The 19,889-nt window shown below is 36.7% G+C and overlaps 2 protein-coding genes across 3 annotated transcripts in view; one reads left to right on the forward strand and one right to left on the reverse strand.

Annotated features, from left to right (window-relative positions):
* The first annotated feature begins 1,460 nt into the window (after positions 1-1,460).
* Positions 1,461-4,564, forward strand: DKK4 (dickkopf WNT signaling pathway inhibitor 4). The gene is made up of 4 exons (XM_025441751.3): positions 1,461-1,747; positions 2,246-2,396; positions 2,854-3,003; positions 3,901-4,564. Exons 1-4 carry the CDS (start codon positions 1,643-1,645, stop codon positions 4,149-4,151), a joined length of 657 nt encoding a protein of 218 aa, XP_025297536.1. The 5' UTR covers positions 1,461-1,642; the 3' UTR covers positions 4,152-4,564.
* A 1,120-nt stretch (positions 4,565-5,684) lies between these two features.
* The window catches only part of POLB (DNA polymerase beta), a 29,239-nt gene continuing 15,034 nt past the window's right edge, over positions 5,685-19,889 (reverse strand). Inside the window, exons 8-14 of one of the 2 annotated variants that reach the window (XM_025441463.3) lie at positions 18,864-18,918; positions 18,694-18,766; positions 13,606-13,676; positions 12,804-12,890; positions 7,976-8,040; positions 7,332-7,471; positions 5,685-5,932 (exon numbers count right to left, since the gene is read on the reverse strand). In XM_025441463.3, the coding sequence (XP_025297248.1) occupies positions 5,838-5,932; positions 7,332-7,471; positions 7,976-8,040; positions 12,804-12,890; positions 13,606-13,676; positions 18,694-18,766; positions 18,864-18,918 (586 nt within the window). In that variant the 3' untranslated portion in view covers positions 5,685-5,837. The remainder of the gene's footprint in view (positions 5,933-7,331; positions 7,472-7,975; positions 8,041-12,803; positions 12,891-13,605; positions 13,677-18,693; positions 18,767-18,863; positions 18,919-19,889) is intronic. The other variant, XM_025441526.3, reaches the window with a different exon arrangement.

The following is a 19,889-nucleotide window of genomic DNA, read 5'->3' on the forward strand; positions in this document are numbered from 1 at the left end:
CTGCATTTTTAGATTTTATGTTCTTATCTATGTAAGTAGTCTACACCCAACATGAGGCTCAACTCATCACCCGAAGATCAAGAGTCGCATGCCCTTCCTTTTTTTTTTTTTTTTTAAGATTTTATTTATTTATTTATTCATAGAGATGCAGAGAGAGAGAGAAAAAGGCAGAGACACAGGCAGAAGGAGAAGCAGGGTCCATGCAGGGAGCCCGATGTGGGACTCGATCCAGGGTCTCCAGATCACGCCCTGGGCTGCAGGCGGCGCTAAACCGCCGCGCCACCGGGGCTGCCCTTGCATGCCCTTCCAAGCCAGCCAGCTAGACACACTGCCCACCACCGTGTATTTTTATATTTTAAACAGCCCTCTACACCTGAGACACCGGGATGAATCTACACTGAAGACAATGAAAACAAAGAGTCAAAAAAGGGAAATATTCTGACCCAGATCTAGATTGTTCTACTGCAAAAATACTTAGGCAATGATAAGCATGGGTCTAAATGATCTGACTTCTCCAACAGTCTGGCAGACCAAAAAAAAAAAAAAGAGAGAGAGAGAGAGAGAGAGAGAGAGAGACAAAAAGGGATGAAGCAGATATTTTTAAAAATTCAAATTAGGAACATTGAAAATGAATGAAATCCCACCTGAAATCAGCTAGAGACTTGGAGGATTGTTCTGCTCAAGTCCATTTAACACAATGCAATGCAAATTAAATGCATTGCACATAAAATGCATCTGACGCTTCCTATTGAATTGTATGAATCTGCATAAAATGGACTTGCTGAGATTATCCCCACCATCAAGAAAAGAAGGGGGTGCACTATTATAAATCTCACTAATTTCCTAATTAAATAACCTTGGCTTCAAGTAGTTCAATTTGCAGTTTAAGAAGGATTATTTTCCAATTAACACTGAATTGGAACAGGTGCTATTATGTTCACAGCTTTTAAGCTATTGGAGTTTTTACATCTGGATGCCAGAGCTAATCAGAAGGCATTTTCTCTCCTTTCTATCTGTCTTCACTATCTGAAGCAGAGTTTAAAGCTTCTTGGGACATTTTGTAGCTCATTACTTTTTGGCATCCTCTGTAGCCACATTGGCCAATATGATTCATTCTTTCTTTGAGCACAATTAACTGCGAAAACAGATCTTAGAACAGACTCCCTCCACCCGCAAAGGATTACTGAAGGTAGGAAGTGCAGGTGATTATCAGAGTTTGCCTTTGATACAGACATCCTGCTCCTCTGCTAACCCTTTGAACTAACTTTGATATGCAATAATTAAGAGGGATTCAACCCCTGGAGGAGAAGCTGCCTTGGCCCTGCCCCTTCTCTCCGTCTATCGAGTCTTTGTTTTGAACTATTGATCAAACAGATTTAAAGGGATTTGTTGAAGCCTGTGTGGGGCAAAGGAGGAAGGAAATGGAGGAGGGGCGGCGGGGGGGAAAGCAGAGGGGCACATCTGGTATAAATAGGATCCTGCTCATCCTAGTTCACATACCTTACGCAGAGAAAGATTTGCTTCTCCTCCAGGAAAAGCAGTTCCAGACGACCTGTCAAGTTTCCATTTGCCCTCTTGTGGGTTTAAAGCGGCCCCGTTTGGAGGTTGTCGAGAGGTCTGAGAAGGTCAAGGGGATTAAAGGATGGTGGTGGTGGTCTTGCTGGGGCTCAGCTGGTTCTGCGCCCCCCTGGGAGCTCTGGTTCTGGACTTCAACAACATCAAGAGCTATGCTGAAGGGGCTCGTAAGGTAAAGTGCAGCTCAGGGGGCAGGGGGTAGTGCCCTGGGGGAAGGCTCACCGAGGGGCTGGCTGGCAGGGGGACGCAGAGGTTGCTGTGGCTCACTAGACTTAAAATGCCAAATCCGAATGGCACAAACACTAGCCTTACACTTACTGAAAGGGTAGCACAACTTCTAGGGGTAATAGGTCTGAATCAAAAATCTCATTCATGGGAAGATGTTTTCTTCCACTTTCACCAAGGGCACAAGGAAATTAAATCCTGAGTGTTAAAAGTAGGACAATTTTTCGAAAACAACCTTTGCAGCACACAGGTTTCTTCACTGGAGATTTGATCTGCCATTTGTGGGAGAAAACCAATTATAGTGAAAAATTAAGGTGCCACTGAAGGTCTGTCACTGCATTCGAAGTGCCATTATGATTTTGCTTCCTTCACCTCCCACTTGGAATGAAAAGTCATCTTACATCTTGTTGGATTCCCCAGCTCCGTGACGAGTTTTTCCTAACAGGGTCCACAGTGCCTGTCTGACAAGGACTGCAGTTCTAGAAAATTCTGCCTCAAACCTCAAGACGAGAAGCCATTCTGTGCTACGTGTCGTGGGTTACAGAGGAGGTGCCAACGTAGTGCCATGTGCTGCCCTGGAATGCTCTGCTTGAATGGTGAGCTACCACAAACACTTGCAGGACTGCTGTGCCCCTGTGAACAGTGGCTTTAAACTGAAGACTGCATCCAAGTCTCATAGGCTAGAATGATCCATGATAGGCCCTCTCTGAAGGTTTCCTGGATTCATGCTTGAAGTAGTTTATGCAGCTGCCTTTTCTCAATGCAACAAAATAGTTTTTTCCTGGCCACCATTTTTGTCAACAACTTAGAGATGATTTTAAAAGAAGGGTTCAAGTTGGAATCTTTCAAATTCTTTCATTTTCACTTGGATTCCACTAATTACTTAACTGCTTTCTCTGCCATATGTACATGTAAATATTTAGTGCATATGTCCCAGAAATCATGAAAACTCAAGGCAGAGGTAGGGCTAAACTATGTAACAGTGTAATAATTAGCATGTCTGTGGTTCTAATCCTTGAAGCTAGTAACTCTAACCACACCTGGTTGTCTCAGATGCTTGTACGATGATAGAAGATAGAATGCCAATATTGGAAAGACAGATCGATGACCAAGATGATGTGGACACAAAAGGAACAACTGAGCATCCAATTCAGGAAAACAAACCCAAAAGGAAGCCAAATATTAAATCACAAGGCAGTAGGGGTAAGAGAAACATTCTGAACACTTTTGTGTTTTGTTTTGTTTTTTTTAAAGAGCATTTCCTGGGGCGCCTGGGTGGTCAGTTGGTTGTGTCTGCCTTCAGCTCAGGTCATGATATCAGGGTCCTGGGATTTAGCCCCACGCGGGGCTCCCTGCTTCATGAGGAGTCTGCTTCTCCCTCTGCCCCTCCCCCTGCTTGTGCGCTCTGTCTCTCTCTCTCTCTCAAATAAATAAATAATATCTTAAAAAATAAAGAAGAAAAACATTTCTTCCTCCTAGGCTTTTAGGGATAGGCTGAACCCAACTCCCCAATCCAGAAACACAGTTTCTAATCTGTCTCTATCCACAGCTCCGGAGACCACATAGGGAGTAGCATAAGGCAGTCAGCCAGTCCAGAAGGCAGGGGACTAGCCATAATAATGAACTAGTGAGCAAAAAAATCTTTAAGTGAATTTTAACACATACATCTTTTTATAGTAATTTAACAAATGCAGATTTCCCTTTCTAGCTCCTCAGTATGCAAAATAAAAATGAAAGTAGATGCATTTTTTATTCTTTTTAAGATTTTATTTATTCATGAGAGACACAGAGAGAAGAGGAGAAACACACACACAGGCAGAGGGAGAAGCAGGCTCTCCGCAGGGAGCCCAATGTGGGACTCAATCCTGGGATTCCAGGATCACACCCTGAGCCAAAGGCAGATGCTCAACCACTGAGCCACCCAGGCATCCCTCATTTTGTCTATTTTTAGTGTAAGATCTAGCTCTGGGAGACCTGCTTGCTGCTTATATTTGTACTTTGTAGCCTTCAGCTCTAGATCCTACATCTCATCCCAGTAACAATGCCCCCATTTGCCATCTTCCCCATTTGTGGTAACAGCCCATATGAATCTTGTTACAGGGCAAGAGGGAGAAAGATGTCTTAGGACTTCTGACTGCAGAGCTGGACTTTGCTGTGCTCGTCATTTTTGGACTAAAATTTGTAAGCCAGTCCTCTTGGAGGGACAGGTCTGCTCTAGGAGAGGGCAGAAAGATACTGCTCAAGCTCCAGAAATCTTCCAGCGCTGTGACTGTGGTCCTGGACTGTTATGTCGAAATCAAGTGACTGGCAACCGACAAATTGCGCGGTTAAGAGTATGCCAAAAAATCTAAAAAGCTGTAAATACTTCAAAATAAAGACAACTCCTTATTGTATTCAAACAGAAATCTCAGACATTAATTTAAAAATCTTTTATACAAATATCTCTATAAATCAAATCTGGTAGCAACTGAGATAGACCCAGAGCACTGTGAGATGCTGCCTTGTGAGGAGGGAAAACTGGCGTGGGCTTTTTGTCTATTTCTGCAGAAAAGTCATGGGATTCTACAGAAAAGTTTCGTTTGACTTAGTGACTCAAATAAATCTTTACATAATTTCTGGTGAAATTTTAGTACCTGACAGTAGCTTATGGGGAAAATAAGTGATGGTCTCTGCAGTTAATTCTTATCTTACCAGTGAAAATTATCACAGTAAAGAAAAAAAATTTTTCCTTAAAATCCCTCTTATTGTCTTTCATTTCTTGTAAGGGTAATGCCCTTCACTACAAAATAATTTGGTTAATAAAGAAATGAAATTCAAAAGGCAGTATTTTATGTGTGTATAGTCCTTTGCAAGTTACAAAGCATTTGCACATACTTTGTTTTTGATAGCTTCACTTAATCATTTGATAACTTTTTACATTTTATATTTATATAACTTTTAATTATACAAATTAATCATTTATATTACATATTTATATTATATAAATTACATGTAATTTTACATTATGTAATTTATATTACATTGAATTATTTTATTAAATTATAACATTAAATTATATTATAACCTAGTTATATTAATTATGTAGATTACATTATTTCAAAGCTAGGGCCTTCAAGGAGTGTTTTTACTTTCAATAGCTTTACTTAATCATTTGATAACTTTATATTTTATATTTATATAATGTTAAATATGTAAAAATTCTATATAAAACAAATTACATGGTTTATAAAACCAAATACATGGTTTATATGAAAATATATTAACTTAATCATATTAATTTAATTATACACATTACATTTATATAATTTCAAAAGTAGAGCTTTCAAGGAACATTTCAATTTATATACTTGACCATTTAAACTTAAACGTTGCCTTGGAGGAAAACGGGTGAATAAGTAAAATTTTTGTTGAAGCTGAAGAGGCCATATTTTGTACATGTGGGCGTATATTAGAAGTGGTTTTGCTTAGGGAAGCTCTCTCTGATGAATTATAACAATTTTAGATTGCATTTAAGAAATAAAGCACATATCTGCTCTTAGGTTTTAAGTATATAGGAAGTATATAGGAAGGTTTTAAGTATATAGGAAGTATATAGGACAAAATTGAATATGGGGGCCAAACCAACCAAAGAAAAAAATTAAATTTATGAAGGTCCCTAATGTCTAAAGCATACTGAACCATCTTCCAGTGCCTGGTCTCTGATTAATCTGTAAATTAATAAATAGGAGGAAAGGTAATAGGGTAATGTGGTTTTTAACAGAAGAGCAGAAAAGGAGAAAATAAAAATTCCCATTGAACACTGCTAACATCTCTTCTCTCCACTAAAACCTTAGTAAAGTGTGATTGTGAAGATACATATTTGCTAATAAAATAAGAACATCTGATAATAGTACTAGAGGCTTTCTTTATTGACTACAGTGCAAGCTAAAGCATGAAGAAGAAACAATCATTTAAAAACACCAAAGACCCTTACATAGCAAAGGTTAAGAAATAAATTAAGACTCCAACTGAGCTGGGCTAGCCTGAGAAGAATGGCCTCATTCACTCCGATCCTTGGGTTCTCGGTATTTCCACTGGATGTAGTCAAAGATGTCTTTCTCACTATCCACTGGCAGAGGCTCTCCAGCAACTCCTACAAGTACAGAGAAAAGAAACTTACTTACAAACCAGTTTTGGAATTTAGTTATGAGGGTTTAGGGATGATAGCCACATGGAACTCACTTTCAGAAGGAAGAGAAAATGGTAACCAAACCACTAAAACATGATATTGACCTCCCCCATCCTCCCACATGAGCCTTTGTTCCAGCTTTGTCACATATATTACTAGTGCTACAAAAGGAACCTGAGTATCCCAACTAGGGCCATTTATGTGATCCTAATCCATGATTCTCCTCTCTGCTGGATCTTCACTGTAGCCACCGTGGATCATATGAAATACTCTAGTTAGTTTCCTTTGCAACTCAAAATGTGGTCCCTGGGCTAGTAGTAAGGGCATTACCTGGAAATCTACTAGAAATGCAGAATATGGGGTCCCCTCCAATTAGAATCTGCATTTAATGAGGTCCCCATGTAGCCTGTAGACACATTTACATTCGAGAAGCACTGCTTTCATCTACCAGGGAAGAAAGCCCTGTTTTATACTTCAAGGACAAAATGACAAAATCTTCATTTTCCTAGTAGAGAATTAATAAACTACACAGGACACTGTGAAATGTTAACATAGATTAAACAATTCTTACTCTTTAAAAAAATTTTTTTTTCAATTCTTACTCTTTAAACTTTTTTTATTTTAAAAAATTATTTTTTTAAAAGATTTTATTATTTATTCATGATAGACACACACAGAGAGACAGAGAGGCAGAGACACAGGCAGAGGAAGAAGCAGGCTCCATGCCGGGAGCCTGATGCGGGACTCGATCCTGGGACTCCAGGGTCACACCCTGGGCCAAAGGCAGGCGCTGAACCGCCGAGCCACCCAGGGAACCTTAAAAAAATTTTTTTAAGTAAGCTCTATACCCAAAAAGGGGCTTGAACTCACACCCTGAAATCAAGAGTTGCATGCTCTACCAACTAAGCCAGCCAGGCACTCCACTCTTTAAACTTTATTATGTTTTGTTTTGTTTTGTTTTGAACTCTTTAAACTTTAGAAAGCATGTGGCCAAAGCTACCAGTTTTGTTCTGGCACTAAAAGCAATGATACCTAGTATCTTCAGAAGTCTTGGAGGTACATGAAAAACAAACAAAAAAACCCACTTTAGATCTATGAGATTTTTTCTATTGACCATCATTAATTCATTCTAATAGAGCTAGAAATAACTCTTGCCATCAAGGCCTTCAATTGAGGGCTTGAGCACCTATGGATTTAAAGACCCTTTTGTTGCCTGAGGGACTCATAATACAAAGAAACTACAATTAACTGGCAAAACTACTCAAAGGCTTTTTAGAGAAACCAAAACTGCTAAAGCATCTTTGAAAATAACTATTCTCTCCAGATGACCAGGATTATCTCTAATGCAGACACAAATACCCACCAGTAACTCCCAAGGGACGGATTGTGTACTCATTGATTGTGAAGCCTTTTTCTAGGGCATGAGCTCTCATATTCTTATTGAAAATATCACTCCCAGTGAAATAGAGAACACCACAGTAATACTGATCCTTGGGTATCAACCTAAAATAGATAGATAAATACATCTTTCACCAAAAATTTCAAATTTGGCAAAAATAGGGCTCTTATCAAAAAGGCACAAACACCTACAATAAGTCTATGTGGTTTAATAACCTAAGGAGGAGACTATGATTAGGTAGACTGTTGAAATTGCTCCAAGCTTGCAGTTAGTCTAGGTTTCAGTAAACTAAACTGTGCAAGGTGTGGAGAAACAAGAGCAGTATCAGCGGTATCACGTATTACAACCAACTTTCCCCAGGCAGGAAACTACTTCTGAGCTGTGGAAGGTATCATGATGAGACGCAAATTCTGAGAAAATAGATAAAAATTCTGTGCACAGTCATTACTCTACATATTTTCAGGCTAAGTGGTGTCTATAGCATGAACACATGGCAGTTCACAATGAAAGGGGGTTTGAGACATTTATGTGAATCCCAAGATACACAGAGGACAAAGGAAAGAGAAAAGGGAAAAATTAATAGGTCAGCAACAAATTTTAAGTAATACCTTATATCAATTCTCCTGTGTGGATACTCCTTTTCATCATTTTTACTGGGAAGCTGGCAAACACCCTAAAATGGATATTTCAAAGAATGCTTAAAGACGTTTTTAAACTTCAGGCTTAACTTTAATCAAATGTTAAGTGTGAGGCTTTTGCTTTAAATGCAGGCAGTTTTATAATCCCCAGCATTTTTAACTTTAGTGGCTTTTCTATGCACTATATATTGTCATCACCTTCCTCTTATACTTTGTGGTAATTGAAGAACTACAGGAAACAGAAGGCAAGGATCTGGCCTTTGTGTGCTTCTAAATAAGAGCCAATTAGGGAAAGCATCAAACATGAAAGACACAGACCAAAACAGAAAAACAATTTGAAAGAAACAATTACAATTCAGGGAGAATACAGAAGAGCCAATAGTAATATTCTCAGATAACAGAAAACATTCCATACATGAAGGGCAGAATGCTATAGGAAAAGAACTAAGGAAAAGGTTTAAATCAAAATTAAAAATACAATAGCATAAGTAGAAGAGTTTAAAACTGAGGAAATCTCCCAGAAATTAGAAAAGACAGAGAAGTGAAAAATGAGAAAATTTTAATTAATTAATTAATTTATTTATTTATTTAAAGATTTTATTAACTTATTCATGAGAGACACAGAGAGAGAAAGGCAGAGAAATAAGCAGAAGGAGGAGATGCAGGCTCCATGCAGGAAGCCTGATATGGGATTCAATCCCAAGATCCTGTGATCAAGACCTGAGCCGAAGGCAGATGCTTAATGGCTGAGCAACCCAGGCATCCCAAGAAAAATTTAAAAGATAAGAAAATTAGAGGATCATTTTCTTCTCTACAAGTAAGTCTTTATTATCATTCTTCAGTTTCCAAACAAAAGTTATCACAGTCTATTTAGTCATCTTTTCCTTTTCTAGAAAAATAGGCCAAAATAATGGACTGGGGAGCAACCCATAAATATGTAAAAAGAGCCACAGATATTAGAAATTTCTAATTAAAAGTTTCAAATGCCATTCAAAGAAAGTACACATGCGACAGGCTGCTGGTCCTAAAGAACAGTCGACTCACTACCCGTGTCACTAAAAAGTATACTTTTTCACTTAACAACATAGAAAAATTAAAAACTAGAATCTAAAATGGGTATTTCCTTTAGCTGTTGCTATGGCTGAAAGATGAAATGAAACCTGTTTGTCTTAAAAATAGGAAACCAACCTTCTTAGGTATTAACAAGTTCCAACTCAACCTTCAAATGGATCAGAAATGCTTTCCATCTGGAATTACCATGAGGTATTACCTTGCGGATATGGAGGATATGGATGTTTGAGTGCCACAGGCAATGATCTTGCTGTTTGTCACATCAGTAATAGGATTTGTCTAATGGCTTTGTTCCTTTCCTAAAGGCTCATTTTATTTCCTGCACTCCTTCTGAAGTGCTTATGTTAAAGAATTTCTCTGTATTATTGTAAATTCTTTATTAGGTTGAGTGGATTAGTTTTGTTTGGCATTTCAATTGGGTAGCTTCATGCTGAGCGTCTGAAATAAAGCCTCTTTCATTGCCTCAGGGTAGTCAAGGGATCTTCTATTGTCCCTTGGATCCTTACTGTAGATATTTCACAGAAATCATCCCAGGCCAAACTTGTACAAAATGCTAATATGCAAGGTACTCATCATATATAAAGCAAACAGGTAACTAAATGCAGAAGAATTTTTTTTTCTTCCAAATGCTATTTTATTCACAGGAAGAAAAACTCAATTACCTGAAGATCATGGCTTTACAAGAAGATCTGGAATATTAACCTTGGCTTTCCTAAGGTTTGGTGACTATTAGTTTGAAGGAATTCATGTTTTGAGGAGTACTTCAACAACACATGAATGGTCATATGTTTAACACAGCAGTCGGTGGTTACAGCAACAAGAGGTTTTGAAATCAAGTGGATGTGGAATGAAAATGGTTGATTCCACTTTGATGTTTTGTTTTTTTATAATCTCTAGGCCCAACATTCGGCTCAAAGTCACAACCCTGAGATCAAGAGTCACATGCTCCACTGAGCCAGCAAGGTGCCCAGCTCTATTCCACTTTGTAAGTGGAATTCATTTCGCTGCCAATTTCTTTCAGAAACAGATCTCATCTTTTTTGGCTATTTCTGCTAAATGCCCACGCCCCCTCCTCACTGCTCTGGCTCCAGCCCTGCTCTCTGGCTAGCTCCCTTACCTCAAGCCCTCCCCAAGACTCCTCCCCTCACACTGGCTGCTTTGGATCATCCTATTCAATGATATAAGAATATCTAGTTTCTTTGCAACTAGAAACAAATCACCTCTTAATGCTTCCACAATAAATTGATTTGAAAGCTAAACTGGATTGCTCCTTATCCTAACATATACTAATTATAAATGTCAAAACAGGCTCAAACATGGCATTTTTTAAGCTTCAGAGAATATGAGACACATGTACAGTATCCAAACTTCATACACAAGCTATTCACTAAGATGGATTCCTATGACACAACATAAAGGCCTTAGTTTTCTCGACTTTAAAAACAAACAAAAAACCCACTTGCTTATTTTTTTTAACCTGTTTCCTTCTGGAAATCGATTTGAGGTATTCTCTTTCTGGCAATAGCTGTAGATGTGCTGTTAGGAGTATGATTGAGAGATTGGAAAGGCCAGCCAGAGCAAAGGTTTCCACAAGTCCAGCCCTGGCCTAGGATCGGTCAGTTGGCCTTAGTCTTTCAAGTATCACATGTATGATAAGATCTGAACCAAAGTGGTTTGCAGAAGTCACTGGAATTGGGCTGCTAGACAAAAGTCTTCTCTTCTACGGCTGAGCAGCTACCCAAGTCCACCACTGCCAGCAACTCTTCATGTTCACATCTTTGTGGCTACCCACCTTTCCTTTCCACCTTATACCCAGCCTACCAACTTGTTTCTTTGTATTCTTACTAGCTGGATTACTAGCTTCTGCTAATGTTTCCTCTGGATCTCCCTCTGAGCAAAGAAGAAAACTGTTCAGACTGCGAAGAAGTGCGTCTGCTACTGCATTGCATAAACACCTTCTTGGTCGCTCTCAAAAGAGCTGATGTGCTTCTCCAGTAAAAGTCTAGGGCCTTTCACAGAGATGCCCAGGCATACCAGGACACTTTCCTGACTGAAAAAAAAAAAAATTCAACTTGTCTAGCACATGCTATTTTCAGGATTTTATCTGATTGAATTGTTCTTTAAATGTAAGATTTGTGCACATTCATTTTGAATGAATTAAAATCAATCTCAATTTAAAAGTGATATTCCTAGAGCATATATAAACCCTATTTTTAATAACATCTCATGTGTCTATAATCCTGGGCCTAGAGTAAAAGCTCCAAATCTGATAGATCTGGGAGAAGAGCTCATAGATTTAACTTCCAAACACTGACTAGAATTTTTACCTTTCCCAACATTCTTTTGAAAACACTATAAAATATGACCAACTTTGGCAATACAGTTTCATACCCCATTAAAATCACCACGTTGAATTTAATGACATGATTTTTTGTGGTCTGATGAAATATACACTACATAAAGTTTGCCATTTTAACCATTTTTAAGTGTGCAGTTCTATACCATTAAGTATATTCACATTGTTGTGCAACTACCACCACCATCACCTCCCAAACGTTTCCTCCTCCCCAACTGAAATTCTGTATCTGTTACATAGTAATTCCCTATACCACTTCCCTATAGGCCCCTGGCAAGCACCATTCTACTTTCTGAATGACAGGATATTTCAATGATCTATCTCAACTATCTTCTACTGTTGGTTTAAACCACTGTCAAATCTATGCAGTGAGACTCTTGCTAATATTAACATGTCCATTCTCCAAAAGCACATTCTCTTTCCATTTCAGGCATATAACTTGGGAAAAGGGGGATTAAAAGTACAAATTTAAGTGAGCACTTTTTATTACCTTAGTCCTAGATTGCTATTTGCCTTCCTGTTGGTTTTTATGCAGGGACTTTTTTTTTTTTTTTTTAAGATTTTATTTATTTATTCATGAGAGACACAGAGAGAGACAGAGAGAGAGAGAGAGAGAGAGAGAGAGAGAGAGGCAGAGACACAGGCAGAGGGAGAAGCAGGCTCCATGCAGGGAGCCCGATGTGGGACTTGATCCCAGAACTCCAGGATCACGCCCTGAGCCGAAGGCCAGCGCTAAACCACTGAGCCACCCAGGGATCCCCAATGCAGGGACACTTATTAACCTCTTTTTTAACTCATTTGCCATCTGTCTTGAATCTTCAAAGCTTAATTCCCTAAGAAGATTACAGGATTTTAACAGTTCGTCATGATGTCACTGTGAAAATCTTTGCAAGTGTCTCTCTGTTAACTCCTCTGCTTATCAAGCCACATAATTTGTTTTTATCACATACTCTAATTTCTTCTCTTTGGTGTTGTAACAGATTTTTTTTTTTTTTTTTTTGGTGTTGTAACAGATTAATATTCTTCAAAAAATTCTTCTCACTTACTGAAGTTGAGTCAGAGAATATGAGAATATTTGCTATTTTAAGGAAAAACTTAGATGTGTCAAAGTCATTTATAGATATCTTTTAAAAAGAGCAGATTACGCCTAATTATGTATTCCAATGGCACAGATTATTTACAAATAGGGAACTTAAAATTCTTTACTAAAATATTCTGGGAGTAGTATCCTGCTAATTTTCTGTATATTTTCATGGATATCCTATTTATTGACTGTAATACTAAGATGCACTGAGGTCACATACTCAGAATGGTTACTGAACAGTTTTCCAAGGTATTTTTTCAGAAGTGTTACCTCCAATGAGTACTTACCATGAACTTTGTTTCTCCTTTTGACAGAGTATCTGTAATAAAATGGACCTTCTGTAACTGTTCCACAACACGATGTAACAGTTTTGGCTGTGGAAACATAAATAGGAAATAAGAAGATTAATAAGATTAATAAAAAAACATTTTTAACATAAATTTTCTGATTATCTATGGAGAAATGCCTAGTATTCCTCTGTTCTAAGTACTTTTTTCTTCTAGCACAAAATTCATTTATCAAATGAAACATATTTTTAGGAGCCACCATTCTTCACCAATATCATGATACCCCCAAACAGACATCATTTGTGTTTATCTGCTTCATTAAATCAAAAAGTTAGCTGCTTCATCTTTAAAAGGTATATATTCTAAAATCACAAATGTTTTGCTTTCATGGGTTTTCTAATAGGAATAAAGTTTCTTAATATAATATTGCTTAATAGAAAAATATTACCTTCATGAAAACCTCAATATTATACTGGATATTTTAGAAATATCCATGATAGATAATAAATAATTCTGGAAATGTTTACTAAATTTTTTTCTTTTTCAAAAATCAGACTGTCCCTAATTCCCTGCAGAAAAACACCACTATGTATTCCCTTGCTTTTTTTTTTTTTTTTTTAAATGTATCCCTTTCAACCACTTACTCTGCCTTTCACAGAATTCAATCAGTACAAAGTACAACTGACTTTTCAGAAAGATTAAAACAAAAATTCATTCCGGGATATCCAACTGCCATGTAGAAAATGATATTCACTGTTGCATAAGACTTAGCACATTTGATTATAAATAAATCCTGTGATACCTGTTTGGCTGATTCAGAGGTAAAGCTTGGATGGGTCAAAAGAACATCCATGTCACCACTGGACTCTGCACCTATGATAATAAAAATATGTATGGAATTCTCGATGTAAATCTATCAATTAGGCAAACGCAGAAACCAAAGTGATGTCACATGTATGAGCTTACTTCTTCCAGCCTAACTTTCTTTTTCACTACACTTCATACTCAGTTACAAGATTTCAATTTTCTGTTCAGCTATTCACATAGGCTGATGTAAATGGAAGAATCTGGAGTAACAACAGTAACTGGCATTAGATATGTATTACGCACAGTTGGCTACATGTATTAAAAATGCACCTAAATAACTACTCAATAATGAATAAAAACAACATTCTTACAAAGAAGACATTCAGATGGCCAAAAGACACACCAAAAGATGCCCATCATCTGGGAAATGCAAATCAAAACCACAATGAGATACCACTTCAAACCTGTCAGAATGGCTAACATTAACAACACTAGAAACAACAGGTGTTGGCGAGGACATGGAACAAGGGGAACCCTCTTGCACTGTTGGTGGGAGTGCAAACTAATGCAGCCACTCTGGAACACAGTATAGAGGTTCTCCCAAAAATTAAAAATAAAATTGCCAATAAATTAATTAATTAATAAAATAAAATAAAATAAAATAAAATAAAATAAAATAAAATAACCATATGATCCAGTAGTTCTACTGCTAGGTATTTACCCAACAAAAAACACTAATTCATAAAGATAACATGCACTCCTATGTTTACTGAAACATTATTTACAAAAGCCAAGAATCGGAAGCAACCAAGTTTCCATCAATAGATGACCAAGCAGTCCATCGACAGATGAATGAAGATATGGTAAATACACACAATAGAATATTACTTAGCCATAAAAAAACCCACGAATCTTGCCATTTGCAACAACATGGATGGATGCAGAGGATATTATGCTAAGTGAAGTAAATCAGTCATAGAAAGACAATTACCATATGATTTCACTCTTATATGGAATTTAAAAAACAAAACAGACAGTGACACCCGGGTGGCTCAGTGGTTGAGTGTCTGCCTTCATCTCAGGGCATGATCCCAGGGTCCCAGGACCGAGTCCCGCATCGGGCTCCCTGCATGGAGCCTGCTTCTCCCTCTATGTCTCTGCCTCTCTCTCTGCATATCTCATGAATAAATAAATAAAATCTTATAAACAAACAAACAAATAAATAAATAAATAAATAAATAAATAAATAAATAAATAAATAAAATATTAAAAAAAATAAAAAACAGACTCTTCAAATAGAGAATGGTAGTTGCCAGAGAGAATGTAGGCAGGCAGGATGGGTGAAATAGGTCAAGGGAATTAAGAGTACATTTATCATGATAAGCACTAGTAATGTACAGAATTGTTGAATCATTGTATCGTACACCTGAAAATAACTACATGTTAATTATACTTGAATTTTTTTTAAAAGTTAAAAATATAAATTTAAAAAAATTTAAAAGGATAAAGCACTATCTAAAAAAAAAAAAAGCTTTAAAATATACCTATGGGGGATCCCTGGGTGGCTCAGCGGTTTAGCACCTGCCTTTGGCTCAGGGCGCGATCCCGGAGTCCCGGGATCGAGTCCCGCCTCAGGCTCCCCATGTGGAGCCTGCTTCTCCCTCTGCCTGTGTCTCTGCCTCTCTCTCCTCTCTCTGTGACTATCATGAATAAATAAATAAAAAATCTTTAAAAAAATAAAATAATAAAATAAAATAAACCTATGAACACTACATATCTGAAAACCTCAAATTATTTTTTTTTAAGATTTTATTTATTTATTGATGAGAGGCATAGAGAGAGAGGCACAGACACAGGCAGAAGCAGGCTCCATGCAGGGAGCCCGACATAGGACTCGATTCTGGGTTGCCAGGATCACACTCTGGGCCAAAGGCAGCGGTAAACTGCTGAGCCACCCGGGCTGCCCTGAAAACCTCAAATTAAACAATATGTCCTATTAGTTAGAAAATCCATTTCAATTCTTATGACTGAATTCATTTAATGAATATTGGCAAAAATTACTATTAAGGCATCATGGGTAAGAATATGTCATTTTAGGGGTGCTTGGGTGGCTCAGTCAGTCAAGCATCTGCCTTTGGCTCAGGTCATGATCTCAGGATCCTGGGATGGAGCCCTGCATTGGGCTCCCTGCTCAGCGGGGAGTCTGCCTCTCCCTCTGCTCCTCCCTCCCTCAGCTCCTGCTCTATCTCAAATAAATAAAATCTTAAAAAAAAAAAAAAAAAAAGAATATAGCATTTTATAAAGACTTAGATTTTTGTTTTGATCCTCACTCTACAACCACATAACTTTAGGAAGATTATATGTAAAGTTGTTTATACTTTCTTTTATTATAACACTATGAAGTTTTGTCTCCATTTAAGTGGATTTTTTTACTTAAAAATTTTTTTAAATCAATATTACAAATGAAGACTATATATTAATCTAGACTTCAGTTTCTCTGTCTATAAACTACTAAAAACTACTCTATAGTTTTGTGCAACTAAGAACATATGTAAAAGCATCCAGGATAGGCCTGCCACAAAGTTGGCATAAAATAATGCTGCTTATTCCCTTTTTTGTTATTTTTATAAGTATAATATATATAAAACAATTTTTTTCTTCCCAGATTTTATTTAAATTCAAGTTAGTTAACAATTACCATAGCATTATTAGTTTCAGGAGTAGAATTTAATGATTCATCATTTACATATATGTAAAACATATTTTTGATCACTGAAGATATGGGAGTGTCTCTGGACCACCATTTTTAGACATCAACAATGTTTAACCAGATATTTAAACACAAAGAAGACTCGACTGAATGTGTGCTGATCCCAGGATATTCATGGAAGCTATTTTAAGAAAGAAAATTTTGTCTTTTCATTTCTTTATCCTAAAAGTTAAGGGTCTTTTACCACCTATCACCAAAAAAAATGTATTACTCTATCCATTTAAAAAGCAAAACAATTACTTTAGCAAAAAAGGAAAAACAATCCAAGAATCTATTAACAAAGGACCAGATAAATAAAGTATGGAACATCCACATAGCCAAATGTTATGCAGCTGTAAAAAAGAATAAGGATGCTTTCTATATACTGATGTGGAAAGATTTCCAAGATGTATTTTTAAGTGAAAGAAGGTACATACTGTGTATATATTATGCTACTTTCGTGAAAGAAAGGGGGGAAAAGGACACCAAGAACACATATTTGCTGGATAAAGATGTGGTATAAATATACAATGGAATATTACTCAGCCACAAAAAATGAGATCTTGTCATTTATGACAACATGGATGGGCCTAGAGGGTATTTATTATGTTAGGTGAAATAAGTCTGACTGAGAAACACAAATACCACCTGATTCACTTTTGTGTGGAACCTAAAAAACAAAACAAATATAAACAAAACAGAAACAGGTTTCTAAGTACAGAGAACTGGTGGTTGCCAGAGGTGGGGGTAGGTAGGGAATGGATAAAATAGGTGAAGGGGATTAGGAAATACAAATTTCCAGTCATAAAGTAAGTTAAGTCATGGGAATGAAAAGTACAACATAATTAATGCAGTCAATATTGTATTAACATTGTACAGTGATGGATAGTAACTACTTATTGTAGGTGAGCACCATGTAGTGTATAGAACTGCTGTCACTATGTTGCACACCTGAAACTACTCTAACACTATTTCAACTATATTTCAATAGTAAAAATTTTTTAAATAAATAAAAATAAAAAATAAAATGGGAAAAAACAATGTACATTCACATTTATTTATAGTTACATGTAAAACCATTGAAAGAACACGCAAGAAAGTGATCATTAGTGAGACAGTGGAGGTGAGTGGAGGGAGAGCAATTAACAGGATAGAAGGGACATTTCTTAGTGTATGCCTTTTTTATTTTAAAGCATGCAACTATATAACCTACTTAGTAATAAAAATAAAATAGAAATACTGAAATCCAGAAAGACTGTCATTTTCAAGTGAGCATGTATTTGGCTTACTGTGTATCCAAGTCCACTCTGAAAATTCAGATTCCAAGGCCCCATCTAAGAAGATTCTTACTTAGCAGGTTTGTAGCAGGGTACACCAATGTGTGTTTTTTGTAACTTTCTAGGTATTTATGGCGCACAGAAATATTCGACAACTGGTCAACTTTAATCCTCTCACTTAGCAAATATGGGAACTAGGATATGGAGAGACAGACTTTAATCGTATATCAACAATAGATTTGCCCTCAGGACCCGTTCTTTAGGCCCCAAGCCAATGTTCTTTCTACTCATCACCAATTAGATTCAGCAGGGTCCTCTCCCTAACTCCAGATTCTTACAGCAGCTACCTTGGAGAATTTGTGATAGCTCATCATCTACTGCCTAAGGCAAAACTCCAAAAGTGGCCAGATTCAGATATCTATTCCAGAAGTCTTTTTTTTTTATTTTAATTTTTATATTTTTTATTTAAATTCAACTTGCCACCATATATTCCAGAAGTCTTAAATCAAGTTTTTGTATTCTGATTTTTAAAGTTAATATTTAGAAATTTATGTTACCCTTCCAAATTTTGAGCCAGTAAGAAACCAGGATTCTCTTGGTTCTCACTTTGCTCACATTCACATAGGAGGAGATCTTCTGAAGGACCTGGCTATTGTGAGAATTGGTTTAGAACTAGTACTTCAGTGACACTATTTTTAGAACCATAAGAGTAAACTTAGAAAATAAAAGAAAGTTTAAAAGAGCAACAACCCACCACCTACCCACAGCTTCCCTAGCATCTAGTCAGGAAATCACTCTTAGGATTTTAATAGACGTAAAATTATTCTACAAGATTTATTAAAACTAGTCATTAAAATATCCTATAATAAAATCAGGATGAATTTCCTCTCATTTTTAATGCATATTCCTATTTATAAACAAAGGTAGCTAATACTCTACTGGATCTTAGTAAATCTATGAAGTAACACAAATTACATCTTTTTAATCCATTTCTGGCTATACATTAGGCAATTTTAACATCAAGGCATGAATAACCTAAGATTAGGAAGTATGTTACCTCTTCTGAAACTGCCACAGACTGTAGCAATGTATTCAGAATCCACTTTTTTAACTTCATTTAGTACAATATCCTAATAGAAAAAAAATTAAGTCAGTATTCTAAAAATGGCTTTTTACCAGGTGACATTCTCAATTCTAATCAAAGAATACAATTCAGCACACTCTTACTTGCATTTGTAACATCTCTTCACGAGGAATTCTTTTCTCAAAGTCCTCAAAATATCTATAAAGACAGAATAAGTAGACAAAAGATTTTAGTGAAATTTAAATCTTCTTACAAAGTAAGTTGCCTACCATATCAAGTGTCCTTTACCAGAAGATCATTTAAAAATCAAGACTAAAGTTCAATAAGGTAACAGTAAAATTGGGGGGTAAGGATAGGCATATTTCTCAACTTAGACCAAAATTTTAGTCTCATCCTTTATGATATTCCAGATACTCCATCTAAACTTATTTTAAATAAACTTCACATTTACATGCCCAGAGTAAACAAATATATTTAAGTTAGTATGTTTCCAAATTAGACTGCTCCTTACTGGCAAGTCAAGGGGTTAGAGTTTATTGCTCTTAAATCCTGCAAAATTATATTTTAAAACATTATCCAGGTAACAAGACGCTAAGTGAAAGAAGCCAGCCAGTCACAAAAGACTACATAGTGCATGATTTCATTTATATGAAATGTCCAGAATAGACAAATCTATATTGACACAAAGTACATTAGTGGTTGTCAGAAGCAGGCAGGGAGGGAGGGGCAGCTGGTGAGAAATAGGGAATGAAGGCCAATAGGTACGGATTCTTTTTGGGATATAACAAAGATGTTCTAAAACCAACTGCAGTGATGGTTGTACAACTCTATGAATATACTAAAAACCACTCAACTTACTTTAAATGGGTGAACCATATGATACATGAATTACGTTTCAATAAGGCTGTTACAAAAATATCTCAGTATGAAATAACATCTAAAAATGATAAAGCACCTGTTCAAAACCGATTCTCACAACAACCAAGCTCTTCAGAAGGTCTCTGTTATGTAAATGCAAGGAAAGTGAAAACATCCCAGTCTCCTACTGCTCAAAGTCTTGGAAGAACAGTGTAAATTTAAGGTATTATGGTAAGGCATCAATGGGAAAGTTCAGGGGGTTATTAGGACTGGATTGCCAACAAGACTACATAAGACAGGAGGAGAGACAT

This window comes from Canis lupus, chromosome 16, assembly GCF_003254725.2.
Source record: "Canis lupus dingo isolate Sandy chromosome 16, ASM325472v2, whole genome shotgun sequence".
Classification (NCBI taxonomy): domain Eukaryota; kingdom Metazoa; phylum Chordata; class Mammalia; order Carnivora; family Canidae; genus Canis; species Canis lupus.

What these genes read in the sequence shown, in the direction of transcription:
- DKK4 (XM_025441751.3), top strand. Translation starts at nt 1,643, where the DNA reads ATGGTGGTGGTGGTCTTGCTGGGGCTCAGCTGGTTCTGCGCCCCCCTG. An exon ending in ATGCTGAAGGGGCTCGTAAG is followed by an intron (nt 1,748 to 2,245) that starts GTAAAGTGCAGC and finishes TTTTCCTAACAG; the next exon opens with GGTCCACAGTGCCTGTCTGA. An exon ending in TAAATCACAAGGCAGTAGGG is followed by an intron (nt 3,004 to 3,900) that starts GTAAGAGAAACA and finishes ATCTTGTTACAG; the next exon opens with GGCAAGAGGGAGAAAGATGT.